The 19,576-nt window shown below is 35.9% G+C and overlaps 2 protein-coding genes across 2 annotated transcripts; one reads left to right on the plus strand and one right to left on the minus strand.

The window, feature by feature from the left end:
* Positions 1 to 4,750: 4,750 nt before the first annotated feature.
* On the minus strand, positions 4,751 to 11,167 carry LOC124634457 (facilitated trehalose transporter Tret1-like). The gene is made up of 3 exons (XM_047170042.1): positions 10,900 to 11,167; positions 6,759 to 6,897; positions 4,751 to 6,190 (listed from the first exon to the last, which is right to left on the minus strand). Exons 1-3 carry the CDS (start codon positions 10,990 to 10,992, stop codon positions 4,923 to 4,925), a joined length of 1,500 nt encoding a protein of 499 aa, XP_047025998.1. The 5' UTR covers positions 10,993 to 11,167; the 3' UTR covers positions 4,751 to 4,922.
* A 3,228-nt stretch (positions 11,168 to 14,395) lies between these two features.
* Positions 14,396 to 19,156, plus strand: LOC124634513 (facilitated trehalose transporter Tret1-like). Its single transcript, XM_047170113.1, has 3 exons — positions 14,396 to 14,518; positions 16,995 to 17,133; positions 17,350 to 19,156. The coding sequence occupies exons 1-3, from the start codon at positions 14,417 to 14,419 to the stop codon at positions 18,621 to 18,623; spliced, it is 1,515 nt and encodes a 504-aa protein (XP_047026069.1). The 5' UTR covers positions 14,396 to 14,416; the 3' UTR covers positions 18,624 to 19,156.
* Positions 19,157 to 19,576: the final 420 nt, after the last annotated feature.

Below are 19,576 nucleotides of genomic sequence, written 5' to 3' on the forward strand. Positions count from 1 at the left end.
AGGCGCAACAAGATGTTGTTTATACTATTTTGTACGTTAGTCATACCGTCACATGGTTTCATATTTATTTCTTGATTTGAATTAACAAATGCTTCATTTGGTGATCCAAGAGTATTTATTGAATGCTTATTGATATTCTTGGGACTAGATGGGGAAGAATAATGAAGTTCCACTGGTTCACTCTCACAATGATACTCATTTTGTTGATGACAGTCACTTTCCAAATTAATATTGCAATATTCGTCGTTGATACTTGTTATTGTTGTTTTTATGACATCTACATTTCTTTGCATTGCATTAAAAGATTCTATTGTCACATAGCTGTCCTTTACTACCTGCAGTTCTTTCTTAAGTAACAAGATATCTTTAAGGAGTCTTGTCACATCTACGTGGTCGAACGTGATCGGCGGTAGTTTTTGAAGGTCACGGGCCACAAAAACTGGAACAAACTCGGGATCGGTCCGCTTCAAAAGCGTAATTATGTCATCGATATCCCGCTGTGATTTCTTTTCACCTTTACGTATCTTCAATTTCTGACCCGATGGAATTGAGTCGAACAATAACTTTTTAGCACTGACTATTTCTTCAGACGAAAACGCCGTCACACATATTCTACTCAAACTATCCTCGTCCATCACATCGAGTTTGTTTTTAACAAAAGTCAATACTTCGCTAATTACCAGGTTACACCCCGGACACTTTATTACATTTGACACCATTGTCAAAAACAACGACAACGCGATGCGCATGCAGTCTAACACACGAAAATTTCATTCACCATATATTTCAATTCACCATATTTTAACACGTAGTGTAATTTTTCGATAGACATTTCAATAGTGTTTGTCAGTTTGCCGTGCCACATCAAAATCCAACTATAATTATTACCTTGATGAAAAGAAAATTAATAGTTCTCAGCCAAATTTAAAACGGTGCCATCTAAATTACTTTTTGAACATTATGTCAAAAATGATGACTTTAGTGGAACAATTAATTATCATTTAAACTTACAGATGGAGTTCATATCAGGATTTTTTCATAAACATAGTTTAGCTTATCTTCCACTAATGTGGTGGCCTTAAAACAAATTACTTTGAGTGAGTAGTATTAAGTAGACCTTAATTATTTTTTCTGATGCAAAATATGTAAACTTAATCCTAGAAGAAATGAGGATCTATCTCTCGCAAGCGCTGCTAAGCGTGAGGAAGGTAATGTAGGATCTTTAGCTTTAAAAACAAGCCCAGATACAAAGTGCAGATAAGAAATGGGAGCTCTCTCTATTTAATACCATACACACGTAAAATGCTTTATGCAACGCGCTCGCGACGCACGCGCTGCGCCCGCGCTACTCACACGCCCGAGGATCGCGCACGCCTAATGTGTGGTCAGCCTTACCATGAGTAAGTGAAACTATCCTACCCTATGCGCCTGCTGATAATGATGACTCATTTTATCATCCATCCAGCTATTCCCCAACTATGTTGGTGTTGGCTTCCAGTCACCGAATCTGTTTTAGTACCAATATTTTGCTTGGAGCGACTACCTATCTACAATCCAGTCAACTACACAAGACGATATCCATATTATGGTAAGACTGACAGACTTTCTGGCTTCTGATTAGTCGCAGCAGCTGCAGAAAATGTACAAATGACAGCTTTGTCAGACTCAAAGCATGTAGACATAGATTATAGCTGTTTCCTGTGAAAATTACTTACGCACCATACGTAATAATTTTCCAAATTGGCTGAACAACGTCACAAACTTTACTTCTTTTGTTTAGATAAATGGTCACATCCACAACACAACCTTGATCAATGAATCTATGCGACTACTAAGTGCTAATCCTAATTATACTGTCACGTGAAAGAATGCACCTACGGGATAAGTAGTATTTTGACGATTCTATATTGCCCACGCAGACGAAGTTGCGGGCAACAGCTAGTGTTCAATAAAACGTTTAATAAGAAAACAATATGTAGTATGTTCTGAAGCTTCCAAGGATTGAAAGTGCAGTTTTCAATTTAACTGAATGCGATTGTGCAGTAACTACCGGAAAGAATGATAATAAACTCTTTAGCCAAGGATGATGTTGTTTATCAATTGTCAGACAAAAAAACAAACTTCGATTAAAATCTATTGTATTTAATTGTCTCACCTAATCATTTCAGGTCATATTGAAGGTAAATGATGAGCAATGTTGCATCCTTGCCGCAAACTACGGTGCCTTAAACGGTTGAAACATTATTATCATATTCAAAGTCCTGTAGGAAATTACAAAATCCCAGGGACAGACAATTTTACCAACTTAGCTTATCAAGAGTTTTGGTTAAAAAAATTCTCTCATCATTGCACTTTTAATTAAAATCCATCCCTGTTAGTCAGCTGATTCGCGATTCCCACCGAGGCCGTTGACCCAAAGAGACATCGTCCTCAAAACGCTATGATAGATGGCTTAGGGGTAATTCTGACTGCGGAACCCAATCGGAAACAGACAACGGAAGGGTCATAAGTGTCAAGACAATTCACTTTTTATAGACATTATTGATTCAGCTTTGCGTGAGCGATCTTATGATTTAATCTTGCTATAATCAGTCTTTGTTTACTGGTGATTAACTATAGCTATTTTCAAAAACAACATTCCTTTGCCGAGTTAATATTATGACCTTCATATTTAGCTTACCTGTGGTTCTTCCTTATCTTTCATTGTTTCCTTTCCATACCCAATTTAATACTGAGTAGTTCAGCTTTTTTAACGACAGAGAGACAGCAAACATACGCACTTATGTATAATGAGCTACTACTACTCATATATGTTAAAAAACCACTACCTTTCCTCCTAATGGTAGGATACGATTTGTATTTCCAAAATCTATATTTAGCATTGACATTATATATAAGTATATATGTATTTATTGTTATTATTATATATAGTTAGTTTATAGTTTATGTATTTATGACAACAATATTATTATAGGTACATAAGTTGCAGGAGCAAGTACACACTTTGCCTTACTGCCTACCATATAATCTTTTCCTTCTCGTCTCAATCCATCCTAAGGTTGTCTGGAAGAGATCGCTCTTAGCGATAAGACCGCCCATTATGTAAAATTGGTGTACCTAATAAAGAATATCTCTATCTACTTATTGGTAGTTACTTTCAGGATTATAATGTCAGTACCTAAGGATTATCTAGTATTAGCTATAAGTAGCCATATGGGTACATTAAATTATGTGCCTAAGTAAGTAGGTAGGTTTTAGGGGTCCTAACCTTTTGCAGTGTTGGTGACTTTGTGATGTAAATGGGTCCAGCAGCTGCGGTAATTACTCTCCTTGCTGTGTTCCTCTCTTTTTCACTTTGTTTGGTGTAGGATTGATGAACCTTTGAACAGATTTGGCATCTATTTAAGGGTTTCTCAAAAAAGATGCAATAGTATATAATACTCGTGTATCGGTAGGTCTTGGCGACCTGCGAATATTACTTATAAGTATTATAATTTCATACGGTGACAACTAATTGCTACTAGTTGTCGACCAAGCACAATAAACGCGTGTGATGGGATCCCCTTTACACTTTCGTGCAAGCTAAACCATTTACCTATAAGAACAGTTAGCGTTTAAACATACCTACGGATATAGATGAAATTTGGAAGCAGGACTATTATAATAAGATCTATTACTATAAGTATATTAAACAGGTTTAGAATTTATTGTTTGTGCCTAAAATTAGGGCTTAGAATATGTTTATGAAACAAGAAATTTTCTTTAGTAAGAAGAAGACATAATTGAAGAACGCCGGTAACTTAAGTCATTTGATCGAAAACCGATTCAGCTTTGACTTCCATTTCACAGGAAAATATGAATCCGATTAGTATGATCAGTACATCCTCCCCAATTACAATATTCAATTAATGTCTTCGCATTATGACCTTAGTACGTGCCGGTATCCTGTCTCGGGGGTTATTGACTCCCATACAGACTTTAGCTCATACATTCGATTCGAAAATAAAGCAAAATTACTTCAAGTACTGCCTGGTTTGCTTTGAAAGTATAAGAATATTTATACCAAATACTTTTTTTACATTTTCATTGAGTGTGGTTGCTGTCGGTTAGTTATCAATGGTGTGGGATTTAGATTGTCTGGTACTCTCAACAAAGTTTGATATCAACGGTCTATGTCCTACAGAATCTAAAATTCTAGCATTACATTTATCATTACCATAACTCAATTTAATCATAAAGTGACAACAAAATTAAACAACGCTACATTAATATTAGCCCAAATCACAATAACTGTAAACTAAATCACAAATAATTATGCCCAAAAGCTACTACCCGTCCAAGCGCCATAGCAAGATGGCGGCTCATCCGGTCACAGATAGCAGTTACCCAAGTACCGGTATCACCGCGCTATTTCCTCTCGGACCTCGGCAGAGTGACCCCGAGCCGACCTGGTTGCAGTCTTCATACTATGTAGCTAAGGGTGCGTCTACACGGTGCATGTAGCTGGAGCAAGTTAACATGCGCAAGTTACAAATGAAAAAAGCAACCGGGTGGGCCTTATGCTTTGGTTCATGCGCGAGTCGCTTTACCCGCACGTTTTTAAAAATGCATGTGACATGCGCATGTGCTTTAACTTGCGCAAGCTACTTGTACTGTGTAGATGCACCCTTAAGCTAGGTTAGTTGTTAGTGTGCCAGTTTCTAGCTTTAGGAGACCTCATTAGCATATTTGGTTAAATAAAAGTCAAAAATACTTAGCTAGCATACTAAACTTATATTTTTATTATTTCCTTGTTTCTTATGTAAGTCTAAACTTAAATTATGTTTTAGCTTATAGATTTAAATTAAAAATAGATTCACAGATAATACAGCAATGGGACATCGTGGCTGGATAAAACTAACTATTAATGTAACAATTCTCTGTTATTTAGTTGATACGTCAAGCAAACTTGCTGTTGCCTTCTTTGATTTGGAGCCATTTATATTATCTGCAATTTGTTGCAACGTTTTGTCCTTTGTTTCTGGTAAATATTTATACAAAAACATTATTGTTATTGACGATATGACACCAAACGAAAACGCTGCTCCTTCAACGCCAAAATTCTTAAATACCCAAGGAGCTATTTTTAAAGCAATACCAATACTAAGTTTCCCAGACAAAGCTATAAAACAAATTGATAAATTCCTAGATCTCAGCGGAATCAATTCTCCAAAAACTGACATACACATGGTCAAAGGACCACAACTTACAGCTATTGAGAATGCTACAAACAGAGAAATAGTTACGTATTTGTTTTCGTTAATTACATTCTTAGTTATCAAGAATAGATATAATGCCAAAACAAATAAAAATCCAGCACCAATAGCAGACGCGACTAACAACAAACTGCGTCTATTAAAATGTTTAGCTAATATACAACCTAAGTACATACTGAATACTGTGAAGCCATCTATAACTAACATCGCAACGTACGCCGTTGATTCACTTTTTGTTATTTTCTTTAACACGTCTATAGCATAAACAGCAAAAATTAATTTACCTGAGCAGAATCCTAAAAAACCGGTAAAATTAGATATTAAAGCTGGTTTATAAAATTCTTTAGATTTGATTGTTTTAAAGAATTGAATGATATGTCCTTTTGCAGATAGATTTGTATCACAGCTAGCGAGGTATTCCCTTTCAGAAGCGATCAAAGCTTCCAGTTCCTTCTCTGAGTCTTCATCACATCCCTTTAGCGATCGATGTGCAGCTGCACACTCTTCAAACTTCCCCCTGCTTGCTAACCAGACAGGGGACTCGGGCCACATCATAACATTTATCAAGGCGTACAACGAACATACTATCCCGAACAGTGGGATTTTCTTCCAATGAAAGAATGTCCCAATCGCATTGGAGGTCCAAATGCCCCAGTAAAACGTAGCTGTTTTGATTGTTAGGAATATGCCTCTATACTTTGGTGAGGTATACTCAGTAAGGATCATAACAGTGACAGTGGTGTTGAGAGCAGAAAACAATCCTTGCATTATTTCACTGATCAATAGTTGCGTGATTGTTGTACTACAAAACAGGACGATGAAGGCAGCCAGCGTGTCGAGGGCTGCAATGATGAAAGGTATCTTCCTGCCGACGAACTTCGTGATGATGGAGAGGATAATGACGAAGGGAAACCCACTGAAGCTGTACGCAGAACCTGGAAATGATTTTTGCACATTTAGAAGTGACACAAATTGAGTAGGTACTACTTAAGTAGTCACTTAACCAAAGATAAACGATCTTGATACGACTTTTTACACGAATACATGTCGTGTAAACATTTTATTTCATAAGTGAGCTTTTTTATTAAGATACGTAATTATCAAGATTGTTTATCTTTAAGTGCAGTGTTCTACTCAAATGGATAATTGTTCATGTTTCGTTATGTAACTGTTTTTTGTCCCTTAATCCCTACTAATATTATAAATGGAAAAGTAGCTCTGTCTATCTGTTACGCTTTCACATCTAAACCACTGAACTGATTTTAATAAAATTTGGTACAGAGATAGAGTTGACATTGAGAAAGAACATAGGATAGTTTTTATCCCGGAATTTTGAAGAATTCTCTTGGAAACGCCTTATAACCGAATTCTACGCGGGCGAAGCCGCGGGCGGAAGCTAGTTGATAAATAAATAAATTATTTTGGATTGGGCATTTTTTATCATCTTAATCTTATTGTTTAGGTTTTTTTAACTATTGAAACAGGTATCCAGTTGGTACTTACTGAGCCAAGAAGCCATGTCGTCAGTGATGACGCTGGTGTCGTTCGCCTCCCGTCGGATCTGTGGGATGAACATGGTGGGTGCGCCCACGCACAGCCCGTACAGGAACACTGATGTCCATACTCCGCTGGCTATTATCAACTGAAAGTGAAACATGCAATTTTAAGTAAACTTATGTTTTATCACTAAAATCACTAAAAATATTTGTATGGCAGATCCGATGGGATAAAATGGTAAACTAGATTAGTGAACACAGGACCTGACATTGTAAGCGTTGAGACGCTTTGACTATGAATATGAACCGTCCACTTCTTTTGGAAAACTGAAAATAAAAATGTGTTATCTAATGCCTGGGTGTTGCTAATTTAATACTTCTTTGGAATGTTACTGGAGTAATTAAAACCTAAGTGGCAACGTGATTCACTAGTAAATTATTGATGTCACTTATTCTTGACTAGCTTCTGCCCGCGACTTCGTACGCGGACCCTGTCCCTTATGCCAGCGACTATGGGGTCAGCAAAATCAAAGATCTGAATAGTCGCAATAGACGTGACCATAGGGATAAAAGTAGTGATTATAATTAGTCCGCATTTAAGTTGTGTGTGGCAAAAATATTACACGTATTATTACGTAAAAAACATTAAATAGATGACAAAGTCGTGGTGACTTAGTAAAATTCGTGGTGGTTTAGTGGGTAGAGAACCAATCTCTCAAGTATGAGCGTGCCTCTTTGATTCCAGGTCTGGCAAGTGCCTGCCAATGCAACTTTTCTAAGTTCGTATGTACTTTCTACGTATATTTTGGATACCAATGACCTTTATTTGGAGGGGATGTTAAACTGTAGGTTCCCACTGTCATTGAACATTCTTGACAGTCGTTATGGGTAGTCAGAAGCCAGTAAGTCTTACCAAGGGCTGTGAGGTTGAGCGGGTAACCGGGTTGTGGAGGTCAGATAGGCAGTCGCTCCTTGTAAAACACTGGTACTCAGTTGCATCGTGACTGGAAGTCGACCCTAACATAATTGGGACAAAGGCTCTAGAGATAATAACGATAATAATAATGAGATATAGGCACCGCAGGACATTGAGGCTGATGACGGGGAGTAGCGACCCCGCGGGGCTATATATACAGAGTTCTCCAGGGAGTGTATACTGTCCCCCATCTCCGACCTACCATGACGGGGGTAGGTCTCACGCCTCTGGCTTGACTTGGCCGTCCAGATTGGAGTCGCTAGAGCAGGATTAGTAGCCCTGCTCGGAGGGTAGATGCCTCATGGTAAGCACAGGGAGCGCGTAATCTGCGTTTAAAGTCCGCCGAGGTATCCTCACCCTTCAGCCGCTCATGTCGCTGTTGCCCTCTTGGTGCTATTCAGTGACTGGTTCCCGGGGGCCCAGTAAGTGAGGTGGCAAGTCTCCACCTGCCGTTTTTACATGTACCTAATACATTGTCATCCACTAACATCCCATCACAATAGCCCAAGTAGTTTTCCTCCATAGTTAGCAATAGTTTAGCACAGAACCGGGGATTGTCTTTTTTTTAACGACGTCCACCGGGGATTGTCCTTGGGTTCATTTCTATAGTGTATAAAGAGATAATCGTCGGTTTTGTGTCACCATTTCATTAAAGTTGTCTCAAAAGGGCTTCAGCGTGTTGGCTTCGGCCCCACGTTTGCCTCCCAAAAAATCGGAACTCTGTAGTCCCGAGGTCTGGAAGAGACATACAAAATAATAATGAGATATAACGCAACAAAGTTAGAGAGTGGGGGCTCGTGACGCCACGTCTAGGTATGTAAAATTTGTACTAAGCAGTGACTTAACACGAAATTCAAGCGTTGTTGTATCTTCGTTATTATTTGTTTGTGAGAGAGAGAAAAGAAAAATGCGTGTCCATTATTTTAGGGTTATCTAAAAGACGGACTAATTACTTTTTTTGATTCACCATACCTATTTCATAACATTCATTTCTATACATTTCAAGTGTAGTATTGCTCTTGAAGTTCCACATCAGGTGTTCCAGATCTTCGATGTTTATATGTCAATAGAGAGTGCTTATCAGATTGAACCACTTTTGCTAAAACGTCATATCTTCATATGCTTCATATAGTCTAGCAGAGCTCCTGGAGTTCCACATCAGGTGTTTTACATCTTCAATTTTTATAAGTCAACAGAGAGTGCTTATCAGATTGAACAACTTTTGCTAAAACGTCATATCTTCATATGCTTCATATAGTCTAGCAGGGCTCCTGGAGTTCCACATCAGGTGTTTTACATCTTCAATTTTTATAAGTCAACAGAGAGTGCTTATCAGATTGAACAACTTTTGCTAAAACGTCATACCTCTATATGCTGTAGTCTAGCTGGGCCCCTGGAGTTCCACATCAGGTGTTTTAGATCTTCAATTTGTATAAGTCAATAGAAAGTGCTTATCAAATTGAACAACTTTTGCTAAAACGTCATACCTGTATATGGTACAGAGAAGCTGGGCTTTTGGGGTTCCACATCAGGTGTTCCAGATCTTAAAATTTATCATCTCAGCTGAAAATGCTCATCAAATGAAACAATTTTTGCCACGGCACCATATTTGTATCTCTTATAGTTTTATTGGTCTGTTGGAGTTCTGCATCAGGTCTTCAAGTATCGAAGATAAATTATAGCCTATATGTTGACCAGGCTTAATATTGATACAACAAAGAAAAAATCATTGAAATCCGTTCAGTAGTTCGGAAGATTAGCGTGTACAAACAAACAGACATACAGACATACAGACATACAGACATACAGACAGAATTTTTTTTTTGGATTTGTGCTCCATTACTGTTTCTAAACCCCACCCAATTATTATTTTTTTAATATATTCAATGTACAGACACAGTTTTTTTACAGATTTATTATATGTATAGATAAATAAATAATACGGAAAACCTGCTGTTAACTATAAAAAAAACCAGTATGTGATACCTCATGTGATCTTGTTGGTATGTCTAGAATAATCATGTGTGTTATATTAATATATTATATAGTATATGTTAAGTTAGATATAAATACAAAATATATCACTCAATACCTAGGTGGATTCTACTGTTGACGGAACCATAAAAATTGAGAAAGTTAGTCTGGTGTCCTGAATGTAAAACGACTGCAGTTTTTAATGACTGGTTTCGGTTATATAATCATATTTGTTTGTTTTAAATATAGTTAGAAAGGATGCAGAAAAAAATATTTTTTATTATGCATTTTAGTATGTACCTAATAACAATGATGTAACATATACAGAGGTGTACCAATTAATACTGATTAATGTTATGTTGTTAAATGTGTTACCATTTATAAAGATTTTGAGTTTACGAATCTCTGGATCTATTGAAGCGATTTGGGAAATTCTTTTGTCAAATGGAAAGCACTGTAGCCAGGTGCGGAAGGTAATTGAAAAAGATATCTGAAAGACAATTCCAAAATTACAAGTGCTAATATCTGATATGATAATACTGAGTAGCTTCGTGGAAAAGCTGCCAGTAAGAAGCATATTAATACTAATTAACAAGAAACACGTCCGTTTTGTTCACGTCCACCATTCACGTGAAATTTCAATATATTGCACAACATGCGCCAATAGTTATGTGGTTTCTCACAATTCGATGCAGAAAAGAATCAACAACGGAATATAGGAGCTCAGTAAATATAATTTGTAATATACTATTGTAGGCTGTATAGAAAATTACGTGATTGATTGATCATGACCATTCAATGGCTAAAAGCAAAAACATAATTATTGAAGAAAATAAAAATATACATTCCCATAAAGTATGATACTAGTTGCAAATTATGAAGCCCTAAATGAATTATTTACAACAAAAATATTTACGCAGGGTAGGAATACCTCAAGGTTCAATACTAGGTCCGTACTGGTTTTGTTTGATGATGGATGGCACTGTTATTTTTTTTATTTTCAAGTAATTTTGCATTTTTTGTACAATTGAGGGTTTTATTTTAATCGAATATTAAACTTAATATTGATAAACTGTTTTGTTAACGATTGTTGGCAAAAGACAAATTTTGTTGCATCACGTGGTAGGTATCTTATATTTATACATTTAGAATTCTGCAAATTTTGGAATATTATTTAAGGAAGCAAGTCTTTACACACCTGTTTGAAGAAGGGTTTCCAATTAGTTTTCTTCTTTATCTCCACAACTTTTTCAGTTATATTTGGAACTTCGGTATACTGGCACTTATCCATTATTAAATATCATAAACACTATTATATAAACACCAATACTGTATTTTAATAATAAATTATTTATGTTTTATTTTCACTTATTTTTTAATTATTTTTCTATAAATATTAATCACGTCCTATTGCTAGGTATCACTTTGTTGAATCTGATACAAATGTTGGTAATAATAAAGCATAGTGTCACAAAGAACAACTGGTTCAGGAACTGTCTACGACTGTAGAAACCTGTTGTCTTAGGTATTTTTAATGAAAATCAACCGGCCAAGTGCGAGTCGGTTTCACACAGAAACGATTCCGCTGTGTATAAATTGAGCCAAAATATCACGTTTGTATACAACAAACGTGCTCTTTAAAAAATCACGTATGTTACGTGATATTACAGTTATTTAATTCTAATTTTTAGTTTTTGTTGTTATACCGGAAACAGAAATACACAATTTGTAAAAAAAAAACAACTATCTATCTATCTCGGCCCATAAGATTGCCTGACGTCACAGACGGATTTTCGAGCGGGCAGATAAACAGCTAAGTCTTAGTAGTTATGATCCCGATTTGCAAATTAGCCACGGAACCCCAAAAAATATTATTTATACCTATTTAAAATATTTTTATGGTTTCAAACCTTTATAATGTCACGGGTATAATCACGAGTATTGACACGCAAGTTATTATTATTTTCAAGTTAAGTAGAACAGCGCTGTATTCAGATAAAGATGTGATGAAGAAGTCTCAATATTGTAGTAATATTTTTAGGAATGAAAAAGACATGAGGATCTAAAATTTGGTATCAGATGGTAGGACCACGTGGCCATATGACTGTGTTATTTTTTTTATTCTGTTAATTTCGATGCACATCAAACAAAACTGACATTTAGAGATGAAGGCATACATTGACGGAAAAAAAATTGAGTCATAATTTTTATATGAATATTTTATACTCACTACAATAAAACCAGAAAATACATTTTGAAAATGACATGCAATTTTAGTATTATCGCCACTCTGTGTAAAAAATAAACCATCGTTTAATAAGATAATAACTGAAAAATCTAAACTAAAAGCTAAATAGAGAAGTCAACAGTTTATTACCCTTACATTAACATCCCCAACTTATAACTCTATAAATGTTTTCCCAAAACAAGTGGAAATGTTTCACGGTCTATTTTCTTTTAGTGTGGGAAGCGAATATTTTAGGACATACCTAATAGGCTATTAAATGTCCCCACTATTAGAAAAATGTGTCCCACAGCGAGGGTATGGGATGATCTATAGATTTGTACGTCTCACATAGATACCTATATATATATGGTTCTTTATGAGAAAAGTTAAAGGTACCTATGTTATTTGTGAACAATATTGATGGTTCATCGAATGTTTCTTATTATGTACATATTTGTTCGGCCCTGCCTTTTGCAAAATGTCTGGAGACTAGTTTGTGTTTTGCATGCCTTACTAAAATAATAAATTAATTAGTGTTTGTATTGTGCGGTTCAAACCGATTGATTTACATGAAATACTGATGAAGTGGTTTCTGTAACCCTATGAACTGTGGTAGATACCTGTGTGCATAAAGTAGGTGGTTCAAAATGTAAATATTTTGCTATTGTACTCTCCGATGCACGGGTGTATCAGTTATCAACTTTCAGGCTCCGGGCTGCATTGTGCAAGCCCACAGAGCAATTTCCGAAAAATCCGAGAATCAAACCCATGCACAACAGGCAACTCCACTTACGACTTCCAGGCCAACATAGGCAGAGGCAGTCAATAGCGCTCTGAACCAGGTTGGTGAATAGTCTTCTTAGAACGTGGGTGAATCCACGGTAAAAAGTTAGTATTGTAATTCAGAAATACATTGTTCAAAAATAAGAATGTTTTTTTTTTGTTAAGTGCTATCAATGACGGCATGAATTAAACAAGAAATTACTCAACGCTGATTAACTTATCATTGCTGCAATAATTAACTTTGTCTTTGTTTAACCTTAGTGGAGCTAATCTCGGGTTAATGGTTTTTAAAGCATCAATCAATAATTATGTTTTTATACTTACGTGAAAAACGATAGCTAAGTAGTTGTTCATTATTTTCTATTAATATGAAAAAGAATTCTGATATAAACAAATCTAGATTTGCCCCGTGGGGATTTGGAAAGAGCGAATTTTGACTATGAGTTATATAAGTATTGTACATACATTACAAGTATTTTACATGACAAACTAAATTGGTAAATTGTTATGATAATTCACATTTTGTGTGTCAAAAAAAGATAATTTATAAAAAATCCTTTTTTTGCATAATAAGATGTTATTAGTAAATCATTGTGCAGCCTATAAATAAAAAAAAACTACATGGACACTATCATAGACTGAATATAATATTACAGCCGCTATTTCAATGGCCATACCGTAATTACAACAAAGCAATCCGTATGCCCTTCACAATAAATATTGACATAGTAAACAATTTTCATTGCTGTTATAATATTGTTAATGTCAAAGTTCAGGTTTAGCTAAGAAATTAGGACAGCGTAGATATAAAATTCGTGGAAATATGGAAACCCAAACTTAAACGCAGAATCATTTCTTGGAATTGGGCTGTAAAACAGAACTTTCTAAACACGTTATTTATTGAATAAATGAGAACCTCCTCCTTTTTGGGAGGTCGGTTAAAACAGCCTCCAATCGCTCACCCTTTATCCATTGTTTTTGAAAATTCCTAGACAGTTTACGGTATGACATACCCCAAGAGTACTGTAGACCGGGATCTCGGGAATATTTCAATGAAAAATCATTAAGAACTTTAAATTTTGTTTATTGGACTCGATAATAGAAGTGACAAGTTCAATATATAACCTAAATCTATTCCTTCTTACAAAGAACATCATTTAAATGACTGTCCAGCCAGCCATTATTATATTGAATAAAACCTATGTAGTAAACAGAAGTATTAGAAGCTCACTATACGAAATGTCCTGTAGATGGCATCACAGAGAGAAATAAAATAATGTGCGTATATGCCAACGTAATATAAGTAAACCTTACATGACATACTGGACCACCTTCCAAAGCAATGTTTTCAAAACCGGCCACTGATATGTGGCCGACAAGAAATTAAAAATAAAACAAATGTCAACATTATCAACCTTCTTACAAGTACTACATATCCGTTGTAAATAAAAACAAAACAAAAATAAGTCTTATCCGTTACCTGAGCTTATTATTACTTCAAAAGTACTTACGCACGTAACACTCTTGTTAAAATATTTACATTACTTAGTAAGTTACAATCACCCGTGCGCAATAGTTGATAATATTGCAAATAAGTACATTGTACTAAAAACAAATAAATGCTACAAACGTGTAAATAAATTGCGTAAATATTTTTCAAGTTTATGGATTAAAATTGTGTAATATTTTGAAAAAAAAAGGAGCGATGGACAGGTGTAACTATTCAGAAGTTCCAAATGTACTAGACAATAGTAATAGTAAAAGTGACAAAAAAACAAATAAAGAATGGAAACCGTTTCTGAAACAGGTAAGAAAAGCACCAATTTAATTTTATAACCAAAACGGTTTTTAGGAAATGTTAACATAGCTTTTATGAAATACATATTTTACTACATATGTATGTTCTTATGTATCCAATTTATGTTCTATAACTTCACATCATCCTGCTTTCGAAGTTTAAATTGTCTTCACGAACTACTTTCTAAAGTAACCTGGTAATGGCGTTGTCCTTTGAAACCAAAACACTTATTTAATTACAATCCTGTTCACATTTTATGTTTCTCATTACGGTCTATTGGAGTATTCTAACATCATATATTGTAACTACTTCGTTGGTCTAGTAGTCGTATAGCGTGACTGCTGTACAACTCCGGGTCGGTAGTGCTGAAATAGTCACAAAGCAGGCCTTAGTCTGAAAGTTAGTGGTTGATTCATCCGTGTATCGGAGAGCACGTTAATGTCGGTCCTGCGCCTGATCCCTCTCTGATGATATCGAACTCCCGTCTCATCGGGCTATGAGAGTGAAGAATTAGGGAATGCACCAGTGTCTGCGGTAATGCTTGAGTGCTAGTGCACTATAGTATGTCCTGCGCAGCTGGCTCATCTCCTAAAGAACAATTGATTGATTGATTGAATTAAAAAAAAACATACTGGAATTGAGTAGCAAAACAAAGTGATTAGAAAGGTCATACTAAGTGTATTTTTTTTTTATGCACACAATCGATTACAATTATAGTAATTATATTAGTCACTATTCCATCATAATAAGGCCCAAGTTTACCAAAAAAGTAAACTTTAGTTTGCTAAAACAACAATCACGATTTTCAAAGTCAACAGCAATTTAAAGAAAAACTGTCGTTTGTGCTATCGGTGAACTTGGGCCTTAGTGAAATAGGTATTTTGTTCATCCTGATGAGTTGAAACAAAGGTCTTGAATGACATAATTAACTTTTAAGTACTTTAAACTTGAATGAAGTTTTTTTTGTATGATTTGTCGGAATGAATACTTTGATCATCTATAAAGAGTATGATTTAAGTACTACCAGTATCAATTTTTTTTTGTTAGGTTAAGAGTAAGGAAACTTCAGACTAAGCAGTCGACCGACAGTTGCTCTGATTTTTGTAATTTTTTAAAGGAAAGCCTCGTTGGTCTAGTGGTCGCAAGCGCGGCTGCTGGGCTCGAGGTCTCGGGTTCGATTCTCGGGTCGGGCCGAAATCGCTTTGTGGGTTTTCTTAAACTTTCACAAAGCAGCCCGTAGTCTGGAAGTTGGTGATTGATTCACTGGTGCATCGGAGAGCACGTAAATGTCGGTTCTGCGTCTGATCTCTTTCCGGTCGTGTTGGATTGCCGTCCCATCGGGTTATGAGAGTGAAAGAATAGGGAGTGCTCCTGTGTCTGCGCAAATGCTCGCGTACTATAATATGTCCTGTGCAGCTGGCTGATCTCCTTAAGTGAGAACAGCCGCCGTGGCCGAAATCGGCCGTGGACGCCATTATTACATGTCAGTCGGTCTTTTTTTTTTAACGACGTCAAAAATCATCAAATGACCCCTCCCGCTGTGGGTTAGCAGCGGTGAGGGAGTGTCAGACTCTTACTGACTAAAAACCGTCGTGTTCCGTCATAGGCCTTTTATGTACTTTTGTGTATCTCTTTCGAACAACCCGCAGCCCCGGCAGGCCTTGGCCTTGCTGGACCCCGCTGAAGTCAGTCGGTCTGAAACCGGCTAAATACATGATCTTAGTAATGTACATAGTTATGTATTACCATTCATCTTAATATTGCAATAAATATGAATGCAATAAATGAAGAAATATGATTGCAATAAATGACTATGACTATTGATTTACGTGTCCTAACAGACTATCAGCCGACTTAAAGTTGCGGCGTGCGGGGTATTCTTAAGTTATTACCCATTTCATTGGTTGATAATTTGTTAATTATCAATTAGATCGGCCTTTGTCACAATCTTTGCTATTATGTGTAGCAATTTTCCAATGACCATGTTTTTTGTTTAAATTAATTTCTTGTTTTCCCTCTAATTAAAAGTGCTTAAACATGATATTGTTACAATGTTTATTTTTTACGACCAATTATTTGTTAAACTGATGATTAAATCACATAATTTATTACTGCTTGATAAACCAGGTACGGGTTTTTTTTTCATTATTTCAGGATATCTCAAAGTCAAAGTATTTTGTTTTCAATTGTAGGTATTTTACGTTGATTGTAATGCACATGCAATCGTGTTTATTAGTGTGTGACTGTCAATATTATTTACCCAGACTTCTTTTTAAGTACATAATTTATTATGATTGATTAAAAACTGTAGCTAGAGCCCCTTGGTAAATAATTGTTTGCCCGTATTGAGATTGATTGAGCAGCTTCATTGAGGAGGTCAGATGGCTACTCACTCTTCATAAATACGAGTAGGTAGCCATATAAATCCACTGGAACTCATCTGCAACTGGCCAACAATAGGTACAATTACTTTCTTAATTTTTAGTTACTAATCTGCAGCGGAGTATGGACGTCAGTGTTCCTGTACGGGCTGTGCGTGGGCGCACCCACCATGTTCATCCCGCAGATCCGACGCGAGGCGAACGACACCAGCGTCATCACTGATGACATGGCTTCTTGGCTCAGTAAGTTAAACAATTACTTAATTAACCGTCAATTTGTCTTTAAGTTCATCCATAATTCAGATACAAGCTGATATTTAATGGACGTATTACATTATGTAATTATAACTACATCGACTGCATGCTCATCGGCCGAGAGAATTGCCATTCAACGCTCGTCCCCTCCTTCCAACTTTGTAATTTTATTACCAACTTATTTATAGTGAAATTGTTTTCCAGCGTCTGTGTATGGCTTCAGTGGATTCCCCTTCGTGCTTATCCTCTCCATGCTGACAAGATTCATCGGCAGGAAGATTCCTTTCATCATTGCAGTATTAGATACATTTGCAGCATTCACTGTTTTGTACTACAGTACTAACATCACCCATTTATTGATAAGTGAAATTATGCAAGGATTATTCTCAGCTTCACACATTGTTATTACCGTCATGATCTTAACTGAGTACGTCTCACCAAGGTATAGAGGCATATTTCTAACAGTTAAAACTGCTACGTTTTACTGGGGTATTTGGGCGTCAAACGCTATTGGGACTTTCTTCCATTGGAAGAAAATTCCACTGTTCGGAATGGTATGTTCTCTGTATACCTTGATTACTGTTATGACTTGGCCTGAATCTCCTTACTGGTTGGCAAGTAGAGGAAGGTTTGAGGAGTGTGCAGCTTCCCACCGCTCATTGAAAGGATGTGATGAAGAATCAGAGAAGGAATTAGAAGCATTGATTACTTCTCAAAAAGAATATATTGCTAGCTGTAGTAAAACTAAGTTAACATTAAAAGAACGATTGGTAGATGTCATTAAAACGATGAATTGTAAAGAATTTTACAAACCAACAGCTTTATCTCTTACAACAGGCTGTTTGGGTGTCCTCTGTGGTAAATTAGTGTTTGCTGTGTATGCCATAGATATTTTAAAGAAAATAACTAACAGTGAATCGACAGCTTACATAGCCATGTTGATATTAGATGGCTTTACAGTTTTGAGTATGTACGGAGGATGTTTTTTAGCTAAATATATGAAAAGACGAACATTGCTATTAGTAGCTTCCAGTATGGGTGTGTTATTTTTATTCATTTTATCATTGTACTTGTATTTAATTCGTTTGAATCTTATTGTGGAAAATGTTTATGTTTCAATATCGTTACTTGTAGCATTTTCAATAGCTGTAAGTTGTGGACCAATGACAATGTCTATATCAGTTTATGGTGAATTAATTCCAGTTAGATCAAGAAACTTGTCTGTCTGTCTAGTAGCGTTGGGTGGTAAGTTATTAATTGGTTTTACTTTAAAACTATCTCCAACATTATTCAAGACTTTCGGTTTACACGGTGCGTTTTTGACCTTTGGTTTATTATCATTATTTATTATCGTTCTTTTGTACAAATATTTACCGGAGACGAAAGACAAAACATTGCAAGAAATAGCAGATAGTATGATAAGACCGAAATCTAAAAAAACTGAAGTACGAGTTACATCCAAGTTATTAACCTCATAGATAAGTTACTACAGTTAAATACATATTATAAACAAATATTTCATAATATTTTACTCCAGAATCTCTTGTTTATGCTTGCCAAAATATTTTTTGCACTCGCATTTTTCATCGAACCTTGAGATCAGTCACTCTTTTATGACTCGCTTTTAAAGAGGCTTTAAAAATACATAATGTGGAATCGATTGCCGAAAACATGTAGGATTGTAGGTCACGGAGATAAAAGTAAAGGATAACGTCAATTGAATGAGTAGAAAATTATGTCAGGCTAACTTGTTTGTATTTCCTGTTTTAAAATAATTTGCAATGTTTTTTGATAAACTGGCAAAAAGAACATTGAATACTGGCTACTGATTTTTATTTTTACATGACATGTGCATTTTAAAGTAAGTAATGGTTAAAGAGCATATTTAATAAGAACTTGTTTTTTGTTTCATATAAATTGGTACCACTTCCAAGTAGTTATGAAAAAACTGTATGTACTAAACTGTGAATTATTGTTAGATAAACAATATACGAGAATATTTTATTCACCATACTAAAATTTAATTACATAATCACTTATAATCCTGTCCTACTTAACATCCTTATCAATTTCAAATACAGGTCAAAATATCTAGGACATCCATTTCTAATCACAGGCCACTTTCGTGGAGAAACCACATTCCGAGACCTTGGACCAAATAGGTGTAATCCCTTCTGCCATGTTGTCCTTCGAAATCACGAAGTGAAGAAAAATGAGAGGAGATACCATAATGCAGGTAGGTCAGGCGCCTTCTTCTAGGTCAAATTCGTACCTTGGGCATGACCAAAATGATCAGTTACGAGTGAATCAAAGAAGCGTTCGGGTTCTTTGAGCCAACGATTTGTGTATCGGATCAGAGAAGGCATATAAGGGCGAAAACAGTAACGTTCCTCGTCCCCCGCTCAACCGCATTTTGGCGCGCTACTTTCTT

Source organism: Helicoverpa zea, chromosome 11 (genome assembly GCF_022581195.2).
Source record: "Helicoverpa zea isolate HzStark_Cry1AcR chromosome 11, ilHelZeax1.1, whole genome shotgun sequence".
Taxonomy (NCBI): Eukaryota; Metazoa; Arthropoda; class Insecta; order Lepidoptera; family Noctuidae; genus Helicoverpa; species Helicoverpa zea.

Coding starts and splice junctions, on each gene's coding strand:
- LOC124634513 (XM_047170113.1), top strand. CDS start 14,417: ATGGACAGGTGTAACTATTCAGAAGTTCCAAATGTACTAGACAATAGT. Junction 14,519..16,994: donor GGAAACCGTTTCTGAAACAG/GTAAGAAAAGCA, acceptor CTTAATTTTTAG/TTACTAATCTGCAGCGGAGT. Junction 17,134..17,349: donor TGACATGGCTTCTTGGCTCA/GTAAGTTAAACA, acceptor ATTGTTTTCCAG/CGTCTGTGTATGGCTTCAGT.
- LOC124634457 (XM_047170042.1), bottom strand. CDS start 10,992: ATGGATAAGTGCCAGTATACCGAAGTTCCAAATATAACTGAAAAAGTT. Junction 6,898..10,899: donor GGAAACCCTTCTTCAAACAG/GTGTGTAAAGAC, acceptor TTTCACTTTCAG/TTGATAATAGCCAGCGGAGT. Junction 6,191..6,758: donor CGACATGGCTTCTTGGCTCA/GTAAGTACCAAC, acceptor AATCATTTCCAG/GTTCTGCGTACAGCTTCAGT.